This window comes from Octodon degus, unplaced genomic scaffold (assembly GCF_000260255.1).
Source record: "Octodon degus isolate 3935 unplaced genomic scaffold, OctDeg1.0 scaffold00008, whole genome shotgun sequence".
Classification (NCBI taxonomy): Eukaryota; Metazoa; Chordata; class Mammalia; order Rodentia; family Octodontidae; genus Octodon; species Octodon degus.
In genome coordinates, this window is record NW_004524584.1 from 2,223,574 (window position 1) to 2,235,917 (window position 12,344).

The 12,344-nt window shown below is 39.0% G+C and overlaps 1 protein-coding gene across 3 annotated transcripts in view; it reads left to right on the top strand.

Annotated features, from left to right (window-relative positions):
- The window catches only part of Pik3cb (phosphatidylinositol-4,5-bisphosphate 3-kinase catalytic subunit beta), a 172,673-nt gene that overhangs the window by 101,909 nt on the left and 58,420 nt on the right, over window positions 1–12,344 (top strand). For all 3 annotated transcript variants that reach the window (XM_004624978.3, XM_023704971.1, XM_023704972.1), the window contains 2 exons: window positions 1,023–1,193; window positions 2,587–2,664. In XM_004624978.3, the coding sequence (XP_004625035.1) occupies window positions 1,023–1,193; window positions 2,587–2,664 (249 nt within the window). The remainder of the gene's footprint in view (window positions 1–1,022; window positions 1,194–2,586; window positions 2,665–12,344) is intronic.

Genomic DNA, 12,344 nt, shown 5'->3' on the forward strand with positions numbered 1-12,344 from the left:
ACACACACACACACACACACACACACACACACACCCATACTGACTGGCCATGCAAAGGCTTAGGTGAGTCCTGGCTTATGACCTCATAGCCTGAGGCTGCTACTCCTTTCTGAGCATGCACGTGGCCCCTGTGTGCACTGTTACCTGGTACCACCCAGGTGACTTGGTTGGGTGCCAACAGAGAGGGCTCTGTGTGACTGCTGTAGCACACATGCTACTGGGTCACCACTACTGGGCTAAAGTATGACTATGGAGTCAGATAAGTTGACTTGTCTCAATTTGAAGTCTTACAGATGCTGTGTGTAACTTAACCATTTTGAGTTTCATTTCTTTAAGATGTTAACTGGGGCTAATCTTAAAACATTGGAGAGCACTGTGAAGATCCACATGTAATTTATTACATGTCAAGTTTAATTCTTAGATTCTTAGACATTGGTCTCAGTTACTCTTCACTCGTTGCTGGGATAAATACCCAACACTCAAAATGAAGGAAGGAAAGGTTTATTTAGCTCGCAGTTACTAGAGGTTGCAGTCCATACTCAGCTGGCTCCAAGGCAGACTGGCACATGGCAGAAGGCAGCAGTTCATGGTGGTGGAAGGCAGCAAAATAACAAGAGCAAAAGGGAGGGATAACAGCAACAATGGCAACAGAGAGGAATTCTGTCTCTCTGTCTCTCTTATGTTACATTCAGGCTATCTGTCCCAGGTTGAGCATAGCTCTCACACTCATAATCCCAGCAGTACTCAGAACCATAATCCCAGCATTGGATTATGAATTATTCACAAACTGTTGAACAGTGCCTTAATGACTACATAAGGCTCTGGGGAGACAAATACACACAAACCATAATAACAGTTAATGGTAGCTGTTTAATGTGTTGTGTTTTAAATGACTGTGTTCCTGATACCATGTTGTATAAGATGTGCTTGTGCAATGCATTTAACATAGTGCTATTCAGATTGATTTTATTTTGTCAATATGTCTGCCTGAAAGTCTGCACTTCTCCGTTACCATCCTCCAGTACATCCGGAACTGTGTTGTGAATAGGGCCCTGCCCCATTTTGTACTTGTGGAATGCTGCAAGATCAGAAAAATGTATGAGCAGGAAATGATTGCCATAGAAGCTGCCATTAATCGGAATTCATCTAACTTTCCTCTTCCCTTACCACCAAAGAAAACACGAATTATTTCTGTAAGTTCCATGCATGAATCTTGTAACTCTAGATGGCATGTGATTTTATTAGATTATGTGCTAAATCTTACACATATTTCCATTACTTCTACTTCTTTGAAAAACCAATGCATATTTACCAAAAACTGATCACCCACTTACTTACAAAACAAATCTCAGACTATTATTTTCACTTACTCAAGCTACAAATACTATAAATATGCCATTTACGTTTTTTGGTACCAAAAAAATGCCATCAAGTTAGAGGTTAACCTTAAACTTAACAACTTCAAAGAGCAGTTTGAGGCAATGTAGTAGAAAAGTGAGATGCACAGAAATAGTTGATTTATTAGTGTATTTAATTTCTGTCAGTTTAACTGAAATAGTGTTTTAAGAGTGTGGTATTCTACATTCTTAATACTGAATTCTTTTATTATTTTAAACATGTGTCAAAGGTACCTTTCTTGAATATATAAGGTAGATATGCAAGTTTGTGTTCATTTGAATGATCAGTAATTTTTGTCAGTTACTCAGTCTCTCCAAATTGTTTATCTAACTCCTTCATGGTATTCTGTTGGTACACTTTTAGTGTACAGTATGTGTCAACAATGAGTCCATCTGTGTTACAGCAAATAGTTAATTTATACAAAGCTGCTGCTCCTTTTTTTTTTGGACTCTCGCTTTTTAGTCCAGGCTGGTCTTGAGCTCACAATGTAGCCCAGGCTGGCCTCGAACTTGCTGTAGTGGTCCTGCTTCAGCCTCCCAAGTGCTGGGATTACAGATCTGCACTAACATGCCCTATCCAACCTTTTTTTTGGGGGGGAGATCAGCTCTCCCTATGCAGTTTAGGCTGGCTGGAAGCTCACTTTGTAGCCCAGGCTGGTCTGGATCTCACAGTGATCCTCTTGCCTCAGCCTCCTGAGTGTTGAGATTACAGCATGTGCCACCATGCACAATTTATCCAAAGTTTTGCTTTTTATTTTTGGCAGAACTAGGGATTGAACTCAGGCCCTTGTGCTTGCCAGGCAAGCGTTTATTCTACTGAGCTGTCTCCCCAGCCCCTATCCAACGTTTTAAATTCTATTTGTTGATGCTTTTTGGGAGAAAGTGCATTGCATTGAGATTAGGATCTTGTGCATGTTGGACAACCACTCTGCTACTGAGCTACACTACCAGACCCTGTCGATACCTTTTATTTTAGTGATTTCTCTTAGCAGTGGTGAATGTTGCCTATGTTTTGCTTTGAAAAACTAGGAGCTAGTGGCCATAGTGCTTAATTTGTGTGATTATTATATATGTTCAGAGCTATTTTCATAATTTGCCAGTATACATGGGAAATGAGAGACCATTTCTTCATTGCCAAAGAATATTCATTTCTTTCATTAAAGCACCCCTGTATTTAATTCTTTTTCAGCATGTTTGGGACAATAACAAGCCTTTCCAAATTGTTCTGGTTAAGGGAAATAAACTTAATACAGAAGAAACTGTCAAAGTGAGTATTTTAGGTTTTGAATTTTCCGCATGCTGTTTATATGCTCAGTAATGTCCTACTAGAAGATTAAACTCTACCCATACTCATCACTTACATGAAAAAGAATTTGGTGATTCATTGTAAGACTATTGAGTATTTTTTGTTTTCAAATCTTTGTTTTGGATAATTAAGAGATCTGTTGGAAAGACTTGACATTATTTGTCAAGTATATGTTATGTAGAAGAAATTGATTTCTGATCAGGAATTTAACAAGTGAAATAGGAACCTAAACTGTAGACTAGACCACATATTGCTGTGCAAGCTTACTGTCCTCTTACCCTGTTGGAGCTGCCTTCCAGCCTTCTCTAGTAGCTGCTAACCCCAACCTACTTTTTTTTTTTTTTTTTTTTCTTGCTGAGAACAGAAAAAAATGTAATACGACTTTCTGAAAGAAAATGGATGACTGCATTATAGATCACAACTTGTTAACACATGAAAGGATTTACTGCACAGCCCTATACAGACCTAACATAGGGTTTTGCCTTAAAAGTGTGAAGAATGCATTTATCTTATTTTGCTTGGCAAAAAGTTAAGAGAACAGATTTAGGATCTAGTGGAGGGGTTTAATTAGTTGAAATGTTTGGTGGCATGAGGATGTATTCATGGGCACCTTTCAAGAAATTACTAGTTCCTTGCTTTTGTGCATAAATATATTTTGGGGGGTAGAGAGGAGTTAGGGAATGGAAATACCAGGTCAACGGCTATAAAATTTAGGTAACTTGGATGCATAATTCTAACTATCTAATGTACTACATGAGATCTATAGTTAATAATAGTATATTGTGCACTGGAAATTTGTGAAGGGAGAGATTTTGGGTACTCTCACTAAGGAAAGATGGTAAGTTTGTGTGTTGATAGATGTGCTAATTTATTTGATTATAGTAACTGCTTCCCTATATTAAAGCATCATGCTAGGGTGTGGTTGACTCACACACTTATAATCTCAGCTACTTGGGTGATTAAGACAGGTGGATCACAAGTTCAAGGCTTGTCTGGGCAATGTAGGGAGACCCTATCTCAAAAGAATAAAATGGTTGGGGAATGTAGTTTGGTGGAAGAATGCCTGCCTAGCATGCCAGAGGCACTGAGTTCATTTCCCAATATCTCAAATAAAACAAAGCAAACATATGAACTTGGTGTGCATACCTGTAATCCCAGCACTTGGGAACCGTGAGGTTGTGGTATTGCCGTGAATTGAACCCAGCTTTGGTTCAAAGCCAGGCTCAACTATATAGTAAGACCCTATTTTCAAACAACCAAGCAAACAATAAACAAAGTTTTGTACACACTAAGTATACAAAATTAAAAATATTGAGTGGTAGTCATTAAAATAATAGCTATTGTCAGGTTTCAAATAGATGTTTTCTTTTGTTTTTGTAATATGGAGGATGGAACCTAGTGTCCTTGCCCTGAGCTTCATCCCCAGCCTACTTGCCTGCCTGCCTACCTCTCTTGTCTGTCTGTCTGTTGATTGATTGGTTGGGTTTTCCTAAATAGCCAGAGCCGGGATAGAAATTTATTTATCTATTTTTTATGTATTTGGTACAGGGTCTCATTACACAGCTCAGACTCATGGTGATCCTCCTGATTTCAGCCTCCCCAGCACTGAGATTACAGGCATGCACCACCACACCTGGACTTGGTTGCCAGTTTAGTGTGCCCTGGTGGCAGGGGTGGGGCAAGGGCGTGGCTGGGGCTGGGGCTTGGGCCGGCATGTGGGACCCCAGGCCTGGGGATCGAACTGTGGCCCCTGCACTTGCCAAAGCAAGTGCTTAGTCCACTGAGCTACCTCGCTGGCCCTGGGCTAGAATTTGGGATCCTTCTACCTCTGTCTTCCAGACTACTATGTTTGTGAACACACCAGTCCTTAGTTTTTTTGTTTTGTTTTTCTTTTTTGCAGAACCGGGGATTGAACTCAGGCCCTTGCGCTTGCCAGGCAAGCACTTATTCTACTGAGCTACCTCCCCAGCCCCAGGTTTTATTTTTTAATGGGTGTAATTGTGGCCAGTTAGCTTGTTTTCTATTTTAGTAGTAATTTTGTCTTAGATCTTTTTTTTTTTTTTTTTTGCGGAACTGGGGATTGAACTCAGGCGCTTGTGTTTGCCAGGGAAGCACTTATTCCACTGAGCTATCTCCCCAGCCCTTAGATCTTTTAATGTAAAGTTTCCATGTTGAGGGCCTGCCAATTAGTTTAGCAGATTAAAAGTACCTGCTTAGGCAGACGCCTGGGTAGGGTTCAGTCCCCTGCCTGCCGTGCCAGCCCTGCCTCCAGGGTGCGCTGAGACAGTGATTGAGACTGGGCATGGTGGCGCACACCTGTAGTCCTATCTCTTTGGGTAGTTGAACAAAGGCTGATCAATAGACCCTTCCTGAAAAATACAAATAAATAAATAAAGTTGCCATGTTGATTCTTTCAATTGTAAAAGGATAACATTAGCTGGACATGGTGATACATACTTTTTGAAAATTTTTTATTGAGAAATAAATATAAATGAGACAGTTTCACAGCTGATTAATAGGACAGTTTTGATAATCAATACATTGTACATTGTTATCTTCTTAGTGGTTATCCATAGCTTAAGAAGCAGACAGGATATTCTGTCCAAACACTGTTAGTACACCTCTTTCTTCTCATTGAATTAAGCAAAAGTAGCTGTAAACCTATCCTATTTTGTATATATAAATACAAAATGATCTTTCTTTTGTATCCTTTTTTTTTATGTCAGAGATTAATATTCTTTTGGCATCTAAATACTATAGGTGTTTGAATTCAACTAAACAATCTAACACTGTCTAGCAGTCTATAATATTAATGGGTTATCCTCAGAAGTTATTGACTTGAGCCTTTTACAGCTCATCATATCAATATGGATTTACTTTATATACCTCATTTTTATACTTTTCTACTGGATGGTTAAGACCAAGATATAGCAAGACCTATATACCAAGAAATGTAACTTTTTGTATCTGATAAGGTCAGCCAAGTACTCTCAGGATTTATCCTGTAACCCTGTACCGCCCTTTGTACATCCTTTTGTCAGTGTCAGCCATGAGGATGAGTCACGGCCATTGCTTGACCAATTTGCTCTCTGTGAAAGCCTGAGAAAATGTTTTTTCTCTCCATGTGACTCTCCCCAGGCTCACTATACACCATCAAACACATTTCTCTGTGGCTCCATAATCTTCTTGATCAGAAAATTTGGAGCACACCTGAGTTACATGATGTTACAGTACAGGTTCTCCTATGTCCCGAGTCTTCACTAACCTTGAAAGGCTAGGACCAAAATGTTGGCTGACCTTGCAGCCCTTCCTTTTGATACATGCTTATAATCACAGCTCTGAGGAGCCTGAGGCAGGAGCATCACCACATTTTCTAGGCCAGGCTGGGCTACATAGTGAGTTTAAGGCCAGCCTGAACTACATAGTGAGTCCCTGCCTCAGAATACTAGAAACAAAAAAAGATAGCAAAAAATTAAGAAAAAGATACTACTAATTTCTCCTTTCCATCTTCTTACTATCATAAGGGATTCAAATCAAGAAGATTGCAGACTCCCATGCTTATATAGACACACAAATAAGGGTGTGTACGCACACACAGGAATTAAAAGTGTTCAGGTTTTATTTCTTTTGTTGCTACGTGATTTGTTAAAGAACAAGGAGATGATGTTGTGTACATTCTTTTGTATACATTCTCTAATCTTATTGATTTTTAATACTTCTCGGGCATTAATAAATATTCAGTAATGTTCTTGGGGATTTTCTCCTTTTTTGAGACAATCTCTTGTTTTATAATCTAGGCTGGCTTTGAACTTGCCAGGCTCCAGCCTCAGCCTTCTTAATGCAGGGATTACAGACATGTATCAATGCACATAAAAAGATGGAAATTATAAGCAGTCATGTTGCCTTGAATTCATATTTTAAATATATATATTGAGTGATTTCTGTGTATATATGTAACAATTGGGAATTCCTACTTGTTTCATTTCATAAATTACCATATCTGTCTTCCTAAAGCCTATGGCTTATGCAAGCATTCTAACACTGAATTATATGCCCAGGCTTGAAGACAATTTTGCACTTCTTTAATTCTTCTGTAGTTGGTATTTCTCTTAGCTGTTTAGTATTATTCATTTTATTATTCAAGATCAAAGAAGTGTGGATATGGCAGCACACATCTGTGATCCCAGCACATGTGAGGCTGAGGCAGTAGGACTGTCAAGATTTTGATGCCAGTGTGAATTATGAGTTCAAGGAGCAACCTAAACTACATAGTGAGACTCTGTCTTTAAAAACAAAACAAAGCCTGAAAAAATTAAGAAGGCTTTTACTGTGTAGCTTTTTTTGAACATTATGCTTTATTTTTCTGTCAGTGGCAAAATACCTAAAATAATTGATATTTTATGTTTACAGATTTTGCCATTTTCATCAGCTGTCAATCTAGATTCTATTGTTTCTGATTATCTGTTTATAGAGACAAATAATGAGCTTAATGATGATACACTATTTAATGTATCTCTCCTCCCCAATCTAGCTCTCTATTCTTACCCTCTGATACCATGTTATTATATATGAATATATTATTTTATATTGTTAAATGCAAAATAACCAGGGTAGATGGAGTATTCAGGGTTCCATAGAGAAACAGAGCCAGTAGGAGACAGACAGATGTAGGTACAAATAGACATATACAGGTGGTGGGTTAGCTTCCCATTGCTGTGACAGAATACCTGAAATAGTTGGTTTTAATGGAGGAAAGATCACTTGCAGTCACATAGCTTAGCTTTCTTGTTTATGGCCCTGTGGTGAGGTAGAATATTATGTTGAGGAATATGTTATGGAGCAAAGTTACCAACCTTGTGGTAGCCATGGAAGAGAGCAGAAGGGAGCAAATAAAGAGCAGGGATGAGGGAAATTGGGACGTGGAAGAGGAAGAAGATGGAGACTGAAGAGAGAGAGACAAAAGGGGAAAGAATAGGAGTGAGAAGAGACAAAATATCTCCTTCATGTGCACATTGCCAGTAACCTACCTGCTCCACTGGGCCTCATCTCCTAATGTTATCACAGCCCCAGTAGCCCATTCAGTTATGATTACACAAATGGATTAGCAGTTGATAAAGGTAGAACCTTTATGATCCAGTTTTACTCCAAAAGCCATACTTTGTACACTGCTCCAGTTTGGACTAAGCCTTCTACATACGAGCTTTTGGATAAAACAAAGTATAGCATGTAGAGGTTGATACATATCACATATATATGAAAATACATAAATATAGACAACTAGTTATTGTAAGTTATTGGTTCTTATAATTATGGGAATGAGCAGTTCCAACTCCAAATAGCAAGTCAGCTACGGTGCCTCATGGTCCAGTTCCCTTCTAGATGCCCCACCTATGAGTGCATAATGCTTTCTGAGGACATCTAGATATAAACCATGACACCAACTTTGTAAAATAAGCCTGATTTGATACAGATACCTTAGCCTTCTGTCAGAATAATGTTGGCTTTAAAAATGAATTGAACTTTTTCCTTCTCTATTTCTAGATAAGGTTTGAACAATTTATTTTATTTTATTTATTTAGTTAGTTATTTTTCATGCCAAGGACTGAACCCAGGACTTCCAGCTTGGTAGGGAAGTGTTCTGCTGCTGGGCTAAATCCCCAGCCTCTCCTTTCTCTATTTCTTAAACAAGCTTATGTAAGGTTGTCTCTTCTTTCTTTGTTAAATGTTTGATTATCAATTACTCCATCTGAACCTTGAGATTTCCTTAATTAGAAGTCTGTTTTTCCAGTCGGTATGTAGGCAGCCATTTTCTAATTTTGTGTCAAAAGTGCCTAATAACTCTTGATATTTACCTGTCCCTGTGTAAGAACTATGAATGTAGCAGTTTAAAATAATAGTTATTGGGGCTGAGGAGATAGCTGGGTGGTCTAAGTGCCTGCCTGTCGAGCACAAGGACCAGGGTTCGATCCCTGGTACCACATGCCCTGCTGGCCCCAGAACCCTGGGCATGCTGTGCTGGTCACCACGAAACTGGACTTGGTGGCACACACCCGGAATCCCAGCACTGAGGAGTCTGAGACAGGAAGATCACTACAAGTTCGAGCTGTGTAGTGAGACCCTGTACCAAATAAATAATTTAAAACAAATAAAATACAATTATTACCTGGGCATGGTAGCACACTTATATAATGTTAGCACTCTAGTAGGCTGAAGCAAGAGGTTGGCAAGTTGAGGCTCAGCCTGGGAAATTTAACAGTTTAGCAAGACTTTATCTCAAAATAAAAATAGAAAGGCGTGGGGATGTAGCTCAGTGCCAAGGCTTTGAGTTATTTCCCCAGTATTGAAAAGAAACACAAATCCCTCACCACTTACTAGTTTTACCAGGAATGAAGTTCTGTGCTTATATTTTTATAAGGATATAAATTTTATAAGGATATAATCTTAGTGTTGGATTATAATCCAGGTAATGGATCCAGCCTGGCTTCCTTTCTTTGTGAAGGCTCTGGGAAGAATGTGTTTCCAGTTGATTTAAGTGGTTGGCCATATTCCGCTCTTCATGGTTGTGGGACTGAAGATGTTTTTTCTTTGCTGGTTGTTGGCTAGGACTTGCTGTCTAGTCTATCTGTCAGTTTAAGAAACAATGTATCACGCATTGACATTTTTTAATGCTTTGAATCTCTTACCAGAAAAATCCTTGGTCTCTTTAAATGGTTCATCAAGTAAATCAGGTTCACTGATTATAGTCTCCCTACCTTAAAACCAACCATGTAGTATAACATAATCCCAGAAGTCCAATCTATCACACTTACAACAGACAGGGCACATGACTCTGAGATCTGAAATGAAAATCTCAGATCATCATGATTTAGTTTTTGTCCTTTTTGAGACAGGGTTTCACTATGCAGTTCAAGCTGGCCTTGCATCCTCTTGCCTCAGCTTCCCCGGTGCAGGCATTACAAGCATGTGTCACCATGCCTGGCTGCAGTGGTTCACTTCTGTTGCTGGCACTAAAAATATCTTCCAGCTCTGTGAGAGGGCTTGGAATTCCTTAGCATATGGTTTTCTGGTTGGTCTTTTCACAGTCTTAGGATATGCATCTTTCGTGTGTGCCTCTTAGTGTCAAGCAGAAGCCTGAACTCTGTTATCTGCTTCCCAGGAAATGGCATTAGTGTGAACAGAGCAAGCATATGGAGAAACCCTGTAGTTTTATCTCTAGTGAAAAAAAAAAAAAAGTCTTCTAACTTTCAGATTGAGAGTATGGCTTTACCCTTGTTTTCCTCTCCTTTTTGTTTTGTTTTCTCTGTTCTCCTTTGCCTCTTTAAGCAATATAGTGGTGACAGCAACAGTGGTAGTAGGGGCAGCTGTGGCAGGATCCTAAAACCCAGAGAGTTAAGCTTTCCTAAACGTTGTAATCCCGAGTGAATGGAGTATTTCCTTATTACACCCCCTCTTCTGTCTTTTTGTGTCAGCATAGTTGGATGTAAGTGCTCTATGAATAAAGCCCCCTTTTCTGGTTCGGTGACATGTGAAGAGCAGCTCCAAGTTACCAAGAAATACCGTGGAAGATTATAGAGTGGGAGAAGCTCAAGAGAGCAATGCTTAAACTTATCATATGCTTATAAATTTACCCCTGAGCTGTACCCATTATGTAAGGATCTGAGTCTTAATAGCTGACATACTTTGAGAGCTGCATTGTGACATAAACCTCCACCCATGTCTCAGACATGTTAATGTGTGGAGCACAGACATACAAATAACTGCAAAATATTTGAAAAATGAATGGGTATTGGAACTACAGCTCACCAAGAAGGCTTATTGGAACTTGGAACTTGAGCTTAGTCCTTGTCCATTTATATCAACATTCTCTATGGGATATGATTAAGACTCAGAATCTCATAATATGCTAATTAAAATACCCAGAATACACCTGGCATATAAAGAACCAGGAAATTCTCTAGTTGTATGGACAGTGATAATCAACAGCTGTCAGTGCTCAGGTAATTCAGATGTTGGAATTATCTCATAGAAATGTGAAAGCAGTTGTTACAAAAACATGATAAAGCTGAGGGGAAACATGGAAGGAATGTAGAAAGGAAGAAAGACTCAAACAAGAAATAAAAGCTATAAGGAGACATTGCATAGAAAATTTAGAGCTGAAAAATACAGTAACTGAAAATTTTAAAGCCTATTGAATGGACTCTGTAGCAGAATGTGATAAAGAAAAGTATATGTAAGCTTTAAAGATTAATTTGTCCAATTTGACAGAGAAAGAGTGGCACAACAAACTTTATTAGTGTCTCAGGGACCTATGAGACAATTCTAAAGATGTAGCATACGTCCTCCGAATTTGAGAAAGAAAAGAGTATGTGTATAATTCAGAAAAAAAAATTTTATTTTTTAAGAAAAAAGTATTTAAAGAAATAACCATAGGAGAGTTCCATGTTGAAACAAGTTGTACTCATAAAAATTCAAGCCCAACATACCCTAAATGTAATAAACTAGAAAAATACAAGCCATGTATACTGTGTCACATTAATCCTACATCATAATACCTTATTGCCTAGTTACATACATTTAAGCTCTCCTAACTTAAGTAAATATAGGTTGAGATAGCAATAATAATGAATGAATATGGGCTGAGGAGATAGCTCAGTGGTCTAAGCACCTGCCTGGCAAGCACAAGGACCGGGTTTGATCCCTGGTACTACATGCCATGCCAGCCCTGAAGCCCTGAACACACCATGCCAGCCACTAGTGTGGTTGCAACCACCTGTAACCCCAGAACTGGGGAGGCTGAGACAGGAGGATCACTATGAGTCTGAGCCATGTAGTAAGACCCTGTGCCAAATGAATAAATAAATAAATAAATAAATAAATAAATAAAGTATTTATAGGTTCATAAAATTGTGGCTAAAAGCCTCTACATAACATCAGGATGGGGTTACCAACCACTTGAACAGAAAATTAGAACTTCCAGTCCTACCCTCTGACCTCCAGATTAGGAGGCCAGATACCTCCTAACCTGAAACCAGTGATCTAATTAGCTACTCAGATGGCTTCTAGGTTGATGATTAAATCCATATGTGAGATGGTGGTACACTCCAACTCAGTTGGAGCAGAAGCTCAGATGCTTGGACCCTTCTGGTACTCACCCTGGATACCTTTCCATCTGGCCATTCATTTTCATCCTTTGTAATGTCCTTTATAATAAACTTATAAACATGTTGCCCTGAGTTTTTGGACCATTTGACTGAATTATTGAACTCAACGACAGAGTTTTGTCAACTCTCAATTGATTGCCAATTGACCAGAAGTGCAAATTGCATCAGAAAAGGGGTGCGGGTAGAAGTGGGGTGGGAAGCAGTCTTGTGGAACTAAGCTTTTAACATGTTGGGCCTGTACTAATTCCAGGCAATTCATGCCAGAATTCAATTACAAGGTACCCGGTTGGTGCACAGAGAATTGGTTGGTTTTGGTAAAACTCCCCATGCCTGGTAACTGAAGTTAGGAGTGCACAATAAACAACTTTCCCCCTTTTTACAAGTGATTAAAGATGCAAAGTGATACTTTATGAAAACATGGGAATTCAGCCTGCTCTTGCTACTGATCTCTCTTTATGTCTGATATCTAAATGCATATAT